The sequence below is a fragment of the Epinephelus fuscoguttatus genome, linkage group LG18 (genome assembly GCF_011397635.1).
Source record: "Epinephelus fuscoguttatus linkage group LG18, E.fuscoguttatus.final_Chr_v1".
Taxonomy (NCBI): Eukaryota; Metazoa; Chordata; class Actinopteri; order Perciformes; family Serranidae; genus Epinephelus; species Epinephelus fuscoguttatus.
In genome coordinates, this window is record NC_064769.1 from 20,643,202 (window position 1) to 20,656,416 (window position 13,215).

General features: G+C 40.6%; 2 protein-coding genes across 4 annotated transcripts; one reads left to right on the plus strand and one right to left on the minus strand.

Moving 5' to 3' along the window:
* Positions 1-96: 96 nt before the first annotated feature.
* Positions 97-5,762, minus strand: si:dkey-106l3.7 (uncharacterized). 3 transcript variants are annotated; one of them, XM_049604803.1, is made up of 7 exons: positions 5,735-5,762; positions 4,618-5,414; positions 1,715-1,876; positions 1,348-1,531; positions 1,130-1,212; positions 891-988; positions 97-588 (listed from the first exon to the last, which is right to left on the minus strand). In XM_049604803.1, the coding sequence occupies exons 1-7, from the start codon at positions 5,745-5,747 to the stop codon at positions 501-503; spliced, it is 1,425 nt and encodes a 474-aa protein (XP_049460760.1). In that variant the 5' UTR covers positions 5,748-5,762; the 3' UTR covers positions 97-500. The 3 variants fall into 3 exon arrangements, with proteins under 3 accessions (XP_049460760.1, XP_049460758.1, XP_049460759.1); XM_049604801.1 differs by lacking the exon at positions 5,735-5,762 and having other exon boundaries at positions 4,618-5,529; XM_049604802.1 differs by lacking the exon at positions 5,735-5,762 and having other exon boundaries at positions 1,724-1,876; positions 4,618-5,521.
* A 2,053-nt stretch (positions 5,763-7,815) lies between these two features.
* Positions 7,816-13,206, plus strand: fam166b (family with sequence similarity 166 member B). The gene is made up of 7 exons (XM_049604794.1): positions 7,816-7,935; positions 8,098-8,215; positions 9,371-9,579; positions 10,348-10,502; positions 10,941-11,067; positions 12,732-12,944; positions 13,015-13,206. Exons 2-7 carry the CDS (start codon positions 8,151-8,153, stop codon positions 13,101-13,103), a joined length of 858 nt encoding a protein of 285 aa, XP_049460751.1. The 5' UTR covers positions 7,816-7,935; positions 8,098-8,150; the 3' UTR covers positions 13,104-13,206.
* Positions 13,207-13,215: the final 9 nt, after the last annotated feature.

Below are 13,215 nucleotides of genomic sequence, written 5' to 3' on the forward strand. Positions count from 1 at the left end.
AGATTTTTATTTCATACTGTATGTAGACATACAGCATTGGGGTATTTGGTGGATATGAAGCATCTTTGTTGCAGAAAAACACAAAGACAAAGTGAATAAGAATGTCAGAAGGTTATATTTACATTATATTACATGTATAGTGTGATATACTGAACAGCGCATACCCGTATTCTTCACCAATTTGCAGTATTTTACAGATACAAATATGATGCTTGTAAAATGAAATCAAGCTTATAGTGCTATGACATGACATGACAGAGAAATCCCATTCTCCATCACATTGTTATATAGAACATCATATCGTCAGTATAAAAAATATAGGCAAGTATACAGCGGATAGAATAAATACACATGGCAGATTGCTTCATCCCGTGAGCTGAATAGGGAGTCAGTTTGAAAGCAGCAGCGACAGTGCTCAGACCTTTAAAGGAGAGCTTCCTCCTCTTCAGAACTGAAACCAAAAATGTCCCAAGCATCTCAACAGACACGCTGTGGTCCGTTCACACAGGCTGAGTTTTCCTCCTCCACTTGAACAGCTGGCTCAGCCGCCGTCGGGCCGAGTTTCTCTCAAATGACTGCATCTGTTGGCTGTACAGATAAAAAATTCATCAAACACAGCTGAAGCGAGCCACTGTAGAAAGCTGGAAGCAGCATGCAAGTCGAGTTTCATGGGAAAAAAAAGGAGACAAAATGTTCGAGAGGAACAGGCTGAGAATGAACTCCCACCAAAAGCCTCTTCATCTACTGAGCATTAGCTCTGGACCACTGCGTCAGTGTGTGGCCGGCTGCCATGTTGGAGCAGCACACACAATTCCTCAGAGCATCATGCATCATATGAGATTAATAACACTGCCCCCTTAGAGGGTACAGCTAGAAATGCAATGTCTCACCCCTTCTCATCTCTCAATCCAGAGTCCTGTTTTGACCAAGACCCAAATTTTAACCTCCAGTTCTTGTTTTTTTTATGCGTCGCCTCTTTTCCAGACTCCTGAGAAGACAAAATTAAATATTTGTGAACCAAAATAGTTGAATATTATGAGGTTGAAAAATAACAGTTACAGTTTATTTATTCTTTATCTGTGTTTATTACTTCAGTACAAATTCGTTGTTGTATTTGAGTGTATTCTACCTGCTTTTCGTATTCTTCCTCTACCTCCTCCATCAGGTCAGTTGTACTCATATGCTGCCCTCTGCAGTCTGCATCCAAATTTCCTGCACCAAGCACACACACATAATCACATAGCTGCAGTGCACACATGACTTTTTTATGACTTGCAAAAAACTTCCATATAAGAATATCTTAAATATCTTAAATATGCAAAACCACAAAAGGATTCTGTGACTCACTTAAATGCATTTTTGAAAGATTTGTGTCTGAAGCTGATCTCTTCCGAAAATGTCCGTAATGAAATTCTTTCCGCTGTTGGGGTACACTGGAAGTCTGCTCCTCACTTTCTGTATTTCCAAGACTCTGACAGGAAGTGAGATCCTCCTCAGCAGCATCAGAGTCACCCTGACAAGTGTCGGGAGCCTGAAAGAGAGTCAAGTGATGGGGAAAACACTGTCAGCGCGGTTTGAACCCTCAGGCAGCAGGAAGACATCTTGTCATCACCAGTTTGACAAGCATATGTTATGTTTATGAACCCAGTGTAGTGTGGAAAATGTGACAACATCTTAATTGCCTTTCAAAGACATGACACATGAATGTCTTCACCTGGCTCACCTCCATGTCTTCATGCTCCTGCAGGGTATCCATCTCCATCTGTAACACTCGGCTGTGCATCTGTTCTCTGGCAATTTTCTCTAACATTTGGCACATGTCCTCCAGGTAGCGGAGCCCAGGACTCATTCCTGTCCTCGCCTCCTCACCAAGGTCCTGCACACATCATTAGGCACGAAGAGCTTGATACAATGACAATGCAGTGAACAATGCAGTGTGTACAAGTTTAGTTTAGTGTCTTCACTGCTGCTTTTCAAACACTCTGAAAGCATTTGAGAAGCAAACTTAAGCACATCAACAAGTTAACATTGTGAGCATGTTAGCATGCTGAAGTTAGCATTTAGCTCAAAGCAAACCAATGCCTCTGAGTACAGACTCACAGACAGTGGTGCCCCCACAATGGGCTGCTAAAAGTCTTGGGGTGACACACCAAAACCAAAAGTCATACGTGAATTTCAGGAATTCTTTTACGCTATTGGAGTTTGTGGACTCATTGAAAACAATGTCAAAATGGAGAGTTAAGGAATCACTTCCTGATATACTTTGGTTTCTCATTTTACAGTTAATTATGATTAATTAGCTGATGTGTATAAACTGAATCATTGTTCTTCAAGGCTACTTTTCCTTCTCCTTAAAAATAATAACTTTATTTGTAAAGCACTTTTTGAGCTGATAGCACAAAGTTCTCTCCAATGTGCAGAAAATACCAAACAAAAGTGATGCTAATAAAGCATATACATACACCTACACCAACATGTACACTTCAACACATTTATACATTAAGCATGCATACATATACACATGGCTGCAAATACACACACTCTCACACACACAATAAGTCTATCATCTTTCAGGAGAGGCCATTCTCTAAAAGTAAGTCTTCAGATGAGATTTAAAGACGTGAACAGAGTCAGCTGATCTGATGCTCAGTGTGAGGCTGTTCCAAAGCCAAGAAGCAAGAAGTGAAAAGGCTCGATCACCCTTTGTCTTTAACCTGGACTCTGGAACAGTTAGAAGACCCAGACTAGCAGACCTGAGGGACCTGTTTGGGCTGTACGGTGTGGGAAGCTCAGTTATATATTCTGGTGCTAGATCATTGAAAGCCTTGTATGTGATTAAAAGAACTTTGAAAATGGATTCTGAAAGAGACTGTAAGCCAATGCAGGGAGGCCAAAATAGGTGTGATGTGTGAGGATTGTTTTGTTTTGGTTAAAAGTCTAGCTGCTGAAGATTTGGAGCTGAAGTATAGTGCGAAAACAACAACTATAAAGCTTTAATTTGAAGGACTAACAAAACATTTACTGGGAACAAGCCTTCTCAAGTTCATGGGGAGACCTATAACCCCCTTTTTATTCAGATATCTTAAGGAAGAGAGTTCACGGTTGAAATTGACTGTGCCTGTGCTATATTAATAGCTCGTGCCATTGGATGCCTTAGCTTGTCTAGTTTCACAAGATACCATTAACTTTACATTAGTTTAAAAAAAAGATCAGGCCACAGCCTCTTAAAGACAGTAATATGAGCCTCTGGTTATGTTTGCCAGTGGAGGGCAGTGGGGGGCCCTTAACTGTATCAGAGAGGGCTCCCTGTAGAGCGCCACTGCTAACAGAGTGAGGCTGTAGATTCGCAGTGATTTTGATGAATTTGGTGTGCAACACAAGATTTTTTTTTAATTGTCAGTTGATCACTTCAATATTTTTTCAATAAATCATCTGCTAAATGTCAAAAAATAGTGGAAAAATACTCATCACGGTCCTTGTTGTTAAATTAAATATTTTGTCAAAGAAATTCAGTTTATAATTATAACCATTTTCTATAATTCACATTGATCAACGAACTTCATTCAGCACAAACTGGAGAAGAATAGAAATGAACAGAACAGAATTAAAGATGAGTAATATGTCAATATAATATCAAAATTATAATGACAATAAACATTTTATGAGAGTTTGGTACTAATAATATCAGAATATGAACTAAAGCAATGTTACAAAGTTGGTCTTTCCCATGAACCCTGAGATGGACTTCAGAATACACAGATTTAGCTGCCTGACTCTTTCATTTGCCATTCATGCATCTGCATTTATATGCCATGAACTTTTTATTGGGATAATAAAAGCATAATTACATTTAATTACAAAAGTATATAATGACATAATTATGTTTGCTTGGAATCGTACATCCTTTCAGTGTTGCATTCATCAAAGCTTTTTAAATCTGGCCCTCATACAAGGAAACAAAGAGACTGCACACACACCCACAGCCTAAAAAAACACTGTGGACGTAATTAGACACAAATAGCACAATTAATCCTGTTGATTCAACACCTCTGTGTCATGCCAGCATGACCTGTTTTTCACACTAACTTCATGGCAGATGTGAAGAGGAAAATTCAAACTATTTTGTTTCTGTCATTTGTTTAACAACATGTCTGTCACATGCAGCAAAATCCCCACAGACTGCCCAGCTTCCCCCACACGCTTGTATCCATTCCTCTTGTGACTGTGGGCGTAAAGTCACCTGGGCAGACTGGTTTACGATCCCTCACACCGCAGACGAGCGCATGAAAGAGATCCTGTATGAGTAATGACATGCCTGTCCTACTTTGAATTTGAGAGCGACTTGGTGAAATGTGTGTTGCAACCCTCGCACTAAGGTTAAAGTAGAGGCCTCGTTACACTCCTGGGGCTTTCTTCCAGGCTTTCCTCTTACACTCAGGAGCCTGGGCTGTGCAAGACCGTACATGTTACAGTGAAACTTATGTCATCCTGAAACTAGTCCAGGAAAAACAGAAACCGATATCAAACAAAGTGTAAAAGTGTTTTTATCTGTTCTGTTTTTAAAGGATTTTTAGAAATTTGAAGACAGCTTGGTTTGTGTCATAATCAGTATCTCACCTCTGATCTCATCTGGGCCAGCTGCATGTCAGCACCCATTGACATAGGCCGTCTGCACGTATCTGACATCTGTCTCAAGAGCACTGATGGATGGTCTGTCCGCCTGAGGATAAAACTCTCTGACCTTTGACCCCTCACTAACTCTGACGTGTGCCTTTTGGGCAAAAAAGGTGCTCGAGGACGTCTCCTGAGCACCTCCTCCACTGTAAGGGGCTCTGTTTTTTTCTTTTGACGTAGAGAGTCTGTCTTCTGCAGTGCTTGCTCCACTTTTAAGTGCAAGGCCGTTGAGTCCTCCTGAGGTCTTCTGGGAAGCAACTGTGGAGAGGAAGACGGAGGAGGGGAAGGCACAGGAGAGGAGAGGACAGGAGACTGTGATGTTGAAGCTGGAGTGAGTCCTTCTCTTTCTGGTGTGAAAGCTTCCATTTCTGCGTTGTCTGTTGAGATGGAGCAGGGTGTAGGAGGGAAGGACGTTACAGAGCTGGCTGTCTCCACTCCAGAGTCCACCGATTCTGAGCGCAGGTTTGTCCCCACATCAGAGGAAGGTGTAGGAAGGTCTTCATCGTTATTTCTGACCCATTCTGGTTCCAAACACAGGTCTCCATCAGACACCCAAGCCTCCATTAGATTCCCAAAGCTCTTGTATAAATTCATGTCCCCTCTGTCCTCATGAAATGCAGCAGGAGAATGAGCAAGACACCGGCTCAGTCGTCGGCTGAGGTGAAGTGGTGAAGTAGAATTCAAAACATCCCCTCTGATCCGCCTCTGCTCCTTCACCACGCCTCTCCCCATCATCTGTCCTGTCAGAGCGCGGAGCTGCGTGTTCATACCTGCTCCTTCCTGTCACTAAATCCTGGGAAAAAGGGTGACTCATCTGTTATTTAAAATGTTTAATTTGTCCCCACACCTGTAAGAAATCCAAGACATAACAAGAACAAGCCATGACATGGACTCATAGATTTCACCTGCGTATTTACAGGCAGTACTTATGAATAAAACAACACATAAACTTCAGTTATATAGTGCTTTTCAGATTGAGTAAAACAAAGGAACACTCATACAAAATGTTTCCCACAAGCTGAGATGGAAACAAAACTCCCCTCTACATGCCTTAACATACCTGACCCAGTCATTCATGAGTGTGAGCACATATGAGATGCGTAATACAATATGTTAAAATTCCTCAGTGGATATACAGCGTTATGGTATGTGTGTGAAACAGTAAACGCCGTTTCGTCATTTCAACAAACCGAGATTTATCTGAGAGCGGAGGAATGTGTAGAGTGGACACTCCTGTCTGCAGATATGATCTACATTCCCCAGGTGAACACAGCGGCAGCATCTGATCAGACACACTGGATCATTCACAATCCTGGAAACAAAACACAAGAGTTATTTTGAGCCGGTGCCCACAGTCACGTCTATTGTTGTCCTGATGAAAGTTAACTGTGACTGAACTGCCCCTCCAACAGTTACTTATGTGCTCATTTTTCTGTACTTTTCCATAGACAGGCCGACGTCCATGCTCACATGTACACAGATCTATACCAGACCACATTATTCGTCTGCCAGTTTGATACATAAGATGACTATTCTACCTGGGATACATCCAATGTGTCCATGTCCACAACAGTGCTTACACACTATGTCTTATCCCCTGATATTTTTCATTTGTTTGTATATAAGTAAAACAGAAAAAGCCTCATCCCACTCAATAAACAGCTTAATAACTATCCCGCAGGATTGCCATGGTGTTTACCTGCACCTTTGTCAGATAAGATAAGTGTGGGATAGGTCCAGATTTCAGGTCACAGACGTCATCCTTGGTATAAGTTCTACACTAAAATTGATAATTGAATAACACATGGTCAATGTTTTATGGACTTTAAAGGTAGGATTAAGTGGCATCTATGGTGAGACTGCAGATCTAAAATTTCTCCTGGGTGCTAAGTGTATACGATTTGAAAACACGAATGGCACTATTTAGAGCAGTGTTACCCAAGTGGTCCAGCCACAGGGTCCAAATTCCTCCTTAATCATTAGTTCAAGTTCCACACAGTTTAAGACATTCAGCATCATACTTGTGTTTGGCCATGTCGTCAAGCTAGTTTGCTGTCTCTGTCAAGTCGCAGTCTGTTTGTCACTCACTCTACAGCAGGAAACAGCACTTTATAATAAAAGGTCTGTGCTGGAAATTCACTGTACTTAAAAATAAAGTGTGTTTTTTACAAACACGTTTGCAAGTCACTTGTAGTCCACTCGGAACGAACCTGTGACCCACTTTTGGAACAGGACCCACCAGTTGGGAACCACTGATCTACAGCCAATGTTTGGTTTGTCTGTTCTGCAACATGGCAGACTTCATGGAAGAGCCCCTGCTCCGTGTGTTTATATAAACGCCTCACTCTGAGGTACTGAAAACATTCTTATATTCAGGTGATCATAAACTAATGGAAATATAATTATGAAAATTATATACCATTTCTGCCAATAGATGCCCCTCAATTCTACATGCTGTACCTTTAATATGTTTAAAATCTGACTTCCTTTTAGCAAACAAATTGATAAATTCAGTTCCATTCAGTTTCATTAATAGAGCCCAAAATTTCAAATCACAATTTGCCTCAGAGGGCTTTACAGCATACAGTACAATACACTCACAGCAGATAAGGAAAAACTCCCCCCAGAAAAGTCTTCAGCAGGGAAGAAAACTGTAGTAACCTCAGGAAGAACAACAGAGGAGGGATCCGTCTTCCAGGACAGATAGATGTGCAATACATGTTGTGTGTGCAGAACAGATGAACATGATCTGAAGAGAGATAAATGCAGAGGTGATTCATTTCCCACAGATTTATTGTTATCATTTTGTTTTTGGCAGGATGTAGAAGGTTTTGAAACAGTGTCATTTCAGCACTTCCCTACAGGGACACACTCAGTGATATATCTACTTATTTATTTAAGTATGTTTCTTCATATAGGCCTATATTGTGTCAGTATTTTTACTCGACCTCAGCTTTCTTCAGCATCCTTCATTTTTAATTCCCTCATGTTTTTGGTCACTGTAAGCATTCCTCCTCCTCCTCCTCATACTGTTAGAGGAAACAGATGAAGTCGCTAGGGGGCGTCGTTGAGCATTTCTCAAGAATGTCTGTCTATAAAAGTCACTTAATACAGGAAGAATCTCACCCCTCTTTATAACACAATACATCAGAAAAATACAAGAGTAGACTATATATGTATTTTTTTTAGTTTGTCACATAGTACTAAAAGCTGAGAACAGACTGACAACAGAACAGTGACTGATATATTTTTATAAGTACTGTAAGTGTGATTCTGTGTTCTCTAACAAAAATACCCTACTATTGTTTATAAATTAGTAGCCTGTTACAGAAAACAATAGTGCCTCTGTCCTCCTGTCTGAGTGCACACGTCAGTTTAATGACACTGAGCTCCATCAGTGTGTTTGTGGGTGATTCCCTGTAGCAACCAGCAAACACCGCGCTCTGCACAGCGACCTGCTGCTACACTGGGTCAGCATGGAGAAATACGCCCCGAAATTCAGCAAAGTTCTGCTCACACCTGATCCACATTATATACCGGGGTGAGTATATGTCTCGATACGAAATATCCTTTTAATACAGAAGATAAAATAATAGTGCGCAGTGTAATTGCTGCATGGGCTTCTTAATACTGTTAAATTATTAGGCTACAGTTCGTAGTAGGAACACGTCAAATATAATGTAATGTAATGCAATGTGAAATTATAATAAAGGTATTTTATTTATTTATGTCTTAGTTTTGTCAGAGTAGTGTTAAAGGGACAGTTCACTCCAAAATCAAAAATACATATTATTCCTCTTACCTGTAGTGCTATTTAGTAACCTTAATTGTTTGGTGTGAGAGTGTTGGAGATATCCGCCATTGAGATGTCTGCTTTCTCTCTAACATAATGAAATGAATTGCCAAAAAATAAAAAAAATGAAAATAATAATAATAATAATGGAAACAAATTTTTTTGAAAGAAATTTAAAAAAAAAAAAAAGTGGAAAAAAATCAAAAAAGGAAAACAATGAAACAAAATTTGAAAAAAATTGTAAATAAAAAACCACAAAAAAACCCAAAAAAACAACAGAAATCATGCCCCATTTACTCAAGTTAATCCACAGACTTTGTTACAAGCAGTTTCATGTAGGAACTATTTTCTCTCTACCAAACTACACCAGCCAAGTCTATGCAGAAAGAAGCCTGCTAGTCATGGACAAGAGGCTGATGCTTGTAAACATTAATGGTATCCTCCTCAGCTGAGCTGTAACGTTAGCTAGCTCAGTGGTGCTAGGTGAGCTAGCAGTAGATGCACACTTCCTGCACAGTGATGCTGTTCAGAGAGGAAAGATCAGGAAAGATAAGAGGAAAATCATTGGGGCGTCAGTAGCATAGTGGATAGTGCTGGCGCCCCATGTACAGGGGCGATGCCTTGACGCAGTGGTTGCGTCCGGCTTGCAACCATTCACTGCATGTCACCCCCTGCTCTCTCTCTCACTCCATTTCACTCTGTCCTATACATTAAAGGCAAAAAAAAGCCCGAAAAAATAATCTTTAAAAAAAAAAGAGGAAAATCATGTGCCTTTGATTTTTGGGTGAACGGTCCCTTTAAATCTAAGCTGTATAACATGCAGTCGTATTTGCTGGTATTAATGTATGTATGGAATAAAGTGTTCCTGTTAGTTTTGTTTACCCCAGACTCTATTGTGTTCAGGTATGCAGGGTATTGTCCGCAGCTGAAGTTCAACGTGGGGAAGTCTTATGGCCAGCTCACAGCCGAGCTGCTGACCAGTCCTCAGGTGCAACACTCCAGTCATCTGGTCCTCCACATGGGTCACGTCCCCTCCACAGAGTCAGACGCTGGTCTGACACTGAGAAGCTTCTCTGACAGTAACTTGAAGAAGATGATACCAGGATACACGGGTAGGTATCACACACACACACACACACACACACACACAGACTAACACACAGGGGTCAACAAAGTAACTGAACACCTTGATGAAAATATTTCATACTGGGGACAAATTTGGGAACATTTAAAAAGACAAGTTGTTTATGACCTAGTTATGATGACTAAATGATAACAGCAGTGTCAGTTATCATTGAAATCTGCCTTTAAATGTGAGTTTTCACAGCACAATAACATGAGACCATGAGAACATGAAAATAATCTGTGTCTATCTGCTAAATTATTAAACATAAATGACCAGTTAAGTGGAACAGTGTTGAAAATCAAGATAACATACACCAAACGGCCATATTCATAGCAATGTCTGCAGTGGCAATTTCAAAGATAAAGTATTTTTTAAAGTCTTTATGCTGATTTTTGAAAAGTATTTGGCTGAAAAATAAATCCCTCACATGCAGCTTGTACACATCTATGTGCAGAGCATTTTAAAGGGTCAGTTCACCCAAATTACAAAAGAAAAATTTAATTTTCTCTCAGAATATCACACCATTTGGACTTCTTTTGGTTTTATTTGTTCTATGGATCAACAGATGGTGGTGTTGGGGATATCTTTTTGAAAATAGAGCAGACAAACACAATCTGTTTACCTCCATTTTTGGGATGGAGGCAGAAAAGAGGCTCAGAAAACTGAGCACATAAAACCAAGACTATCGTCATGACTAAACACTGCTAAAAATGTGGCTGACCTGATGCTTTGACGTCACTTGTCGCTGTTTCAGGCTTCATTCCAAAAAGTCAGAACCACTTTGCCTGCAGCTACTCTGAAACATGTCGTAAAGCGCTGACTGAGTTTTACCAGGACAGGTGTGCGAAGATGCAACGGCAATCGACAGACCTGCCAGCTGTTGTCAACTACACCAACCAACAGTTTGAAGTAACTCTCTCTCTGTTACACACACACATGCCCCGGCTGTACCACTCTCTCTGTCTCTTTCTCTTTCTATTGCCCACACACACTCATACATGTTGACATGGCACCTTTGAACAGGTTCACTCTTGTTTAATTATCCATGGTGGAACTCCAGTGTCAGCTCACTGTAATGTAATCCACCCTGACAAAGACTGAGAGGCAGAGCTGGTCAGCTCTCACAGGAGGACCGACCACAGATTCACCTATTGTGTCTCTGAGATTCACCTTAAATAACCTATTCACTCACGTTACTGGTATAATTTTTACTGGAAGCTGTGTTACATTTTGTTATGTAGAATTTGTGTTACCTTTATAAACTCCCCAAAAATGTTTGTCATGTGATAATTGTATGAACTGTGAGTCATGTATTTTTGAATAGTTTCCTGTTATCATCTGACCCAGAGACCAAGACCCCCCTTGACACCAATCTCCAACAAAGTGTTCTCCTACAGGCCCTTGAAGTCCTTCACCCCCACTGCAAGACCATATTTCATGGATGATGACAACCCACACAAGTACTTCATCTCAGGTACAACAGCATGGCAATGCATCAAGCTTAAAACCTTAAAAGCAGACCTTTTGGGGGCAGGGTAAGACTTATGAACACAACATATCAATTTTGAAGTTCATATGGCAAACTTATCACATCAAGCAATTGGCTATTTCATCAAGCAGATATGTGAAAGAGTAAAGAAGGGAAATATCTAGCTCTTTATCTGCTAACTTTGTCTGCTGTGTGTGCTGAGCAGGTAGAGCTGCGGTGCCAAATCCAGCTGGCTCTGCGGCCAAAAACCACAATATGAGAGCAGTAAGACTGAACCAGTATAGAATGTTGTGGGCTGAAAACTGAAACCATGAACCGAAAGATGCTAAAATGCTCTGTTGAGCTGCGAGAAGTGCCACTAAAAAGATATCTCTCTGTGGGCTCATCACCACAAATGACTGCTTTCACATTTGCACCTTTGTTAATATAAACTGACTGATTATTTAGCCACTTTAAAGCTGCATTAATGATTTTTTGGCCCACAGAGGTCAGAAAAGCTCCATAATAAGATGACAGATACACAGTACTGAAATATGATCGACCAATAATGGCTAACATTTCAGTAAACAATTAATATGTCCATTGTACAGAGAGCAATAGTAGCCTATCTTAGCATTTGATTAATGTTTCTGTCCACCTGGCAAATACGGCAAGTAAGATTATGTCAAATTTATCTGGGTCTTTGGCTGCTAGACGTCTGACTTTACTCTCCAGGTGTTGTTTACGTTCACACATCACAAGAGCTAGCTCAAAGTTCAGTTCACATGAATTAAAATAAATAAGTTCATGTTTATAGTTCACAATATCAATTTTGAATTAAGTTTACAGTCCCAAAAAATCATTTGTTTTCAATAAAATAAAATCTTGTGATCATAATTTACTTGAAGATAATTCCCAATACTGGTCAGATGCTTCAACTCAATAAGTCGTTGCAAATTAATTGCTCACGTTCGACATTCTGACTTAATTTTCCAGACCTGGTCGGCACAATTTTGTGAGATTTCTCCATTGTAATCTGTTTTGTTCATAAAACTCCCTAAAATAACCATATGTACTGGCTTCAGTTGTGTTGTCTGAATTGCGTATTGCACTGGCTATGCAGGTGTTGAAGTCTGTTCCCCCGAAATTAGTGTTTCCCGGGGCGTCGGTGGCTTGGTGGTGGAGCGGGCGCCCCATGTGCAGGGCTGTTGCCCTGTTGAGTCCAGCCTGTGGCCCTTTGTTGCATGTCATCCCCCTCTCTCTCCCTCCCCCTTTCACACTTGGCTGTCCTATCCATTAAAGGCAAAAATGCCCAAAAACATATCTTTAAAAAAAAAATAAAAATAGTGTTTCTCTCATGTTAAAATGCATAGCGCCCCCCTCTGTGTTCAGGTAAAAGGAAAAGGTTTGGTTCAGCTTTAGGCAGCGGGAAACACATTGCTGGGCAAGCAATCTTCAAATCATGACAGGCATGCAGGGTGCCGTAAATCCTTGGGTTCTGTAAAACACAGTGTGCGCACATGGTTAACTGTTTTGAACAGATACATTCAGTTCACTGTTCACCAAAAACCTGAACACGTGCTGCTGAACACAGTGTATTTTTAGAGCACATTTGCTAAAAAAAATTTACACAATACTCCAACAGCTCACTGAGTGATGTCTTTGTACAGGTTTTACAGGGCATGTGCCAAAATCTCGATTTCTAATTGGCAAAGGTTTCCCCATCACTACAAACCAGGCACTGATCCAGTTTGGGAAGCAGCGGCGGACTGACCCCATGTCCCGAGGAAACCCAGTGAGGGAGGACAGTACAGTATCTGCCATGCCCACAATCTATCCATCAAACAGGGGCATGGTGCCGTCATTCACAGGTCACATCCCAGGTCAGTGTTAGCAACACATTTGCTTTATGTTTAGCTATTTTACAAAAGTTAACTCTACACTGTCCCACAGGATACCAGTTCATGTATGGACGTACCTATGGTCAACTTTCCCAGAATGCACTGGAAAAAAGTGGCATCAAGAGGATCCTTCAGTCATAAAACCATCAAAAGAAATGATCATTACTGGCAAGATGAGGTTGTAAGATAAGTCATATCTGAGTAGGAAGTCCTCACATTGACATGAAACACATGAATAAACATCTGTGTTGTT

What these genes read in the sequence shown, in the direction of transcription:
- si:dkey-106l3.7 (XM_049604801.1), bottom strand. Translation starts at nt 5,442, where the DNA reads ATGAACACGCAGCTCCGCGCTCTGACAGGACAGATGATGGGGAGAGGC. An exon ending in TGGCCCAGATGAGATCAGAG is followed by an intron (nt 1,877 to 4,617) that starts GTGAGATACTGA and finishes TGATGTGTGCAG; the next exon opens with GACCTTGGTGAGGAGGCGAG. An exon ending in AAGACATGGAGGTGAGCCAG is followed by an intron (nt 1,532 to 1,714) that starts GTGAAGACATTC and finishes ACTCTCTTTCAG; the next exon opens with GCTCCCGACACTTGTCAGGG.
- fam166b (XM_049604794.1), top strand. Translation starts at nt 8,151, where the DNA reads ATGGAGAAATACGCCCCGAAATTCAGCAAAGTTCTGCTCACACCTGAT. An exon ending in ACACCAACCAACAGTTTGAA is followed by an intron (nt 10,503 to 10,940) that starts GTAACTCTCTCT and finishes CATCTGACCCAG; the next exon opens with AGACCAAGACCCCCCTTGAC. An exon ending in ATTCACAGGTCACATCCCAG is followed by an intron (nt 12,945 to 13,014) that starts GTCAGTGTTAGC and finishes ACTGTCCCACAG; the next exon opens with GATACCAGTTCATGTATGGA.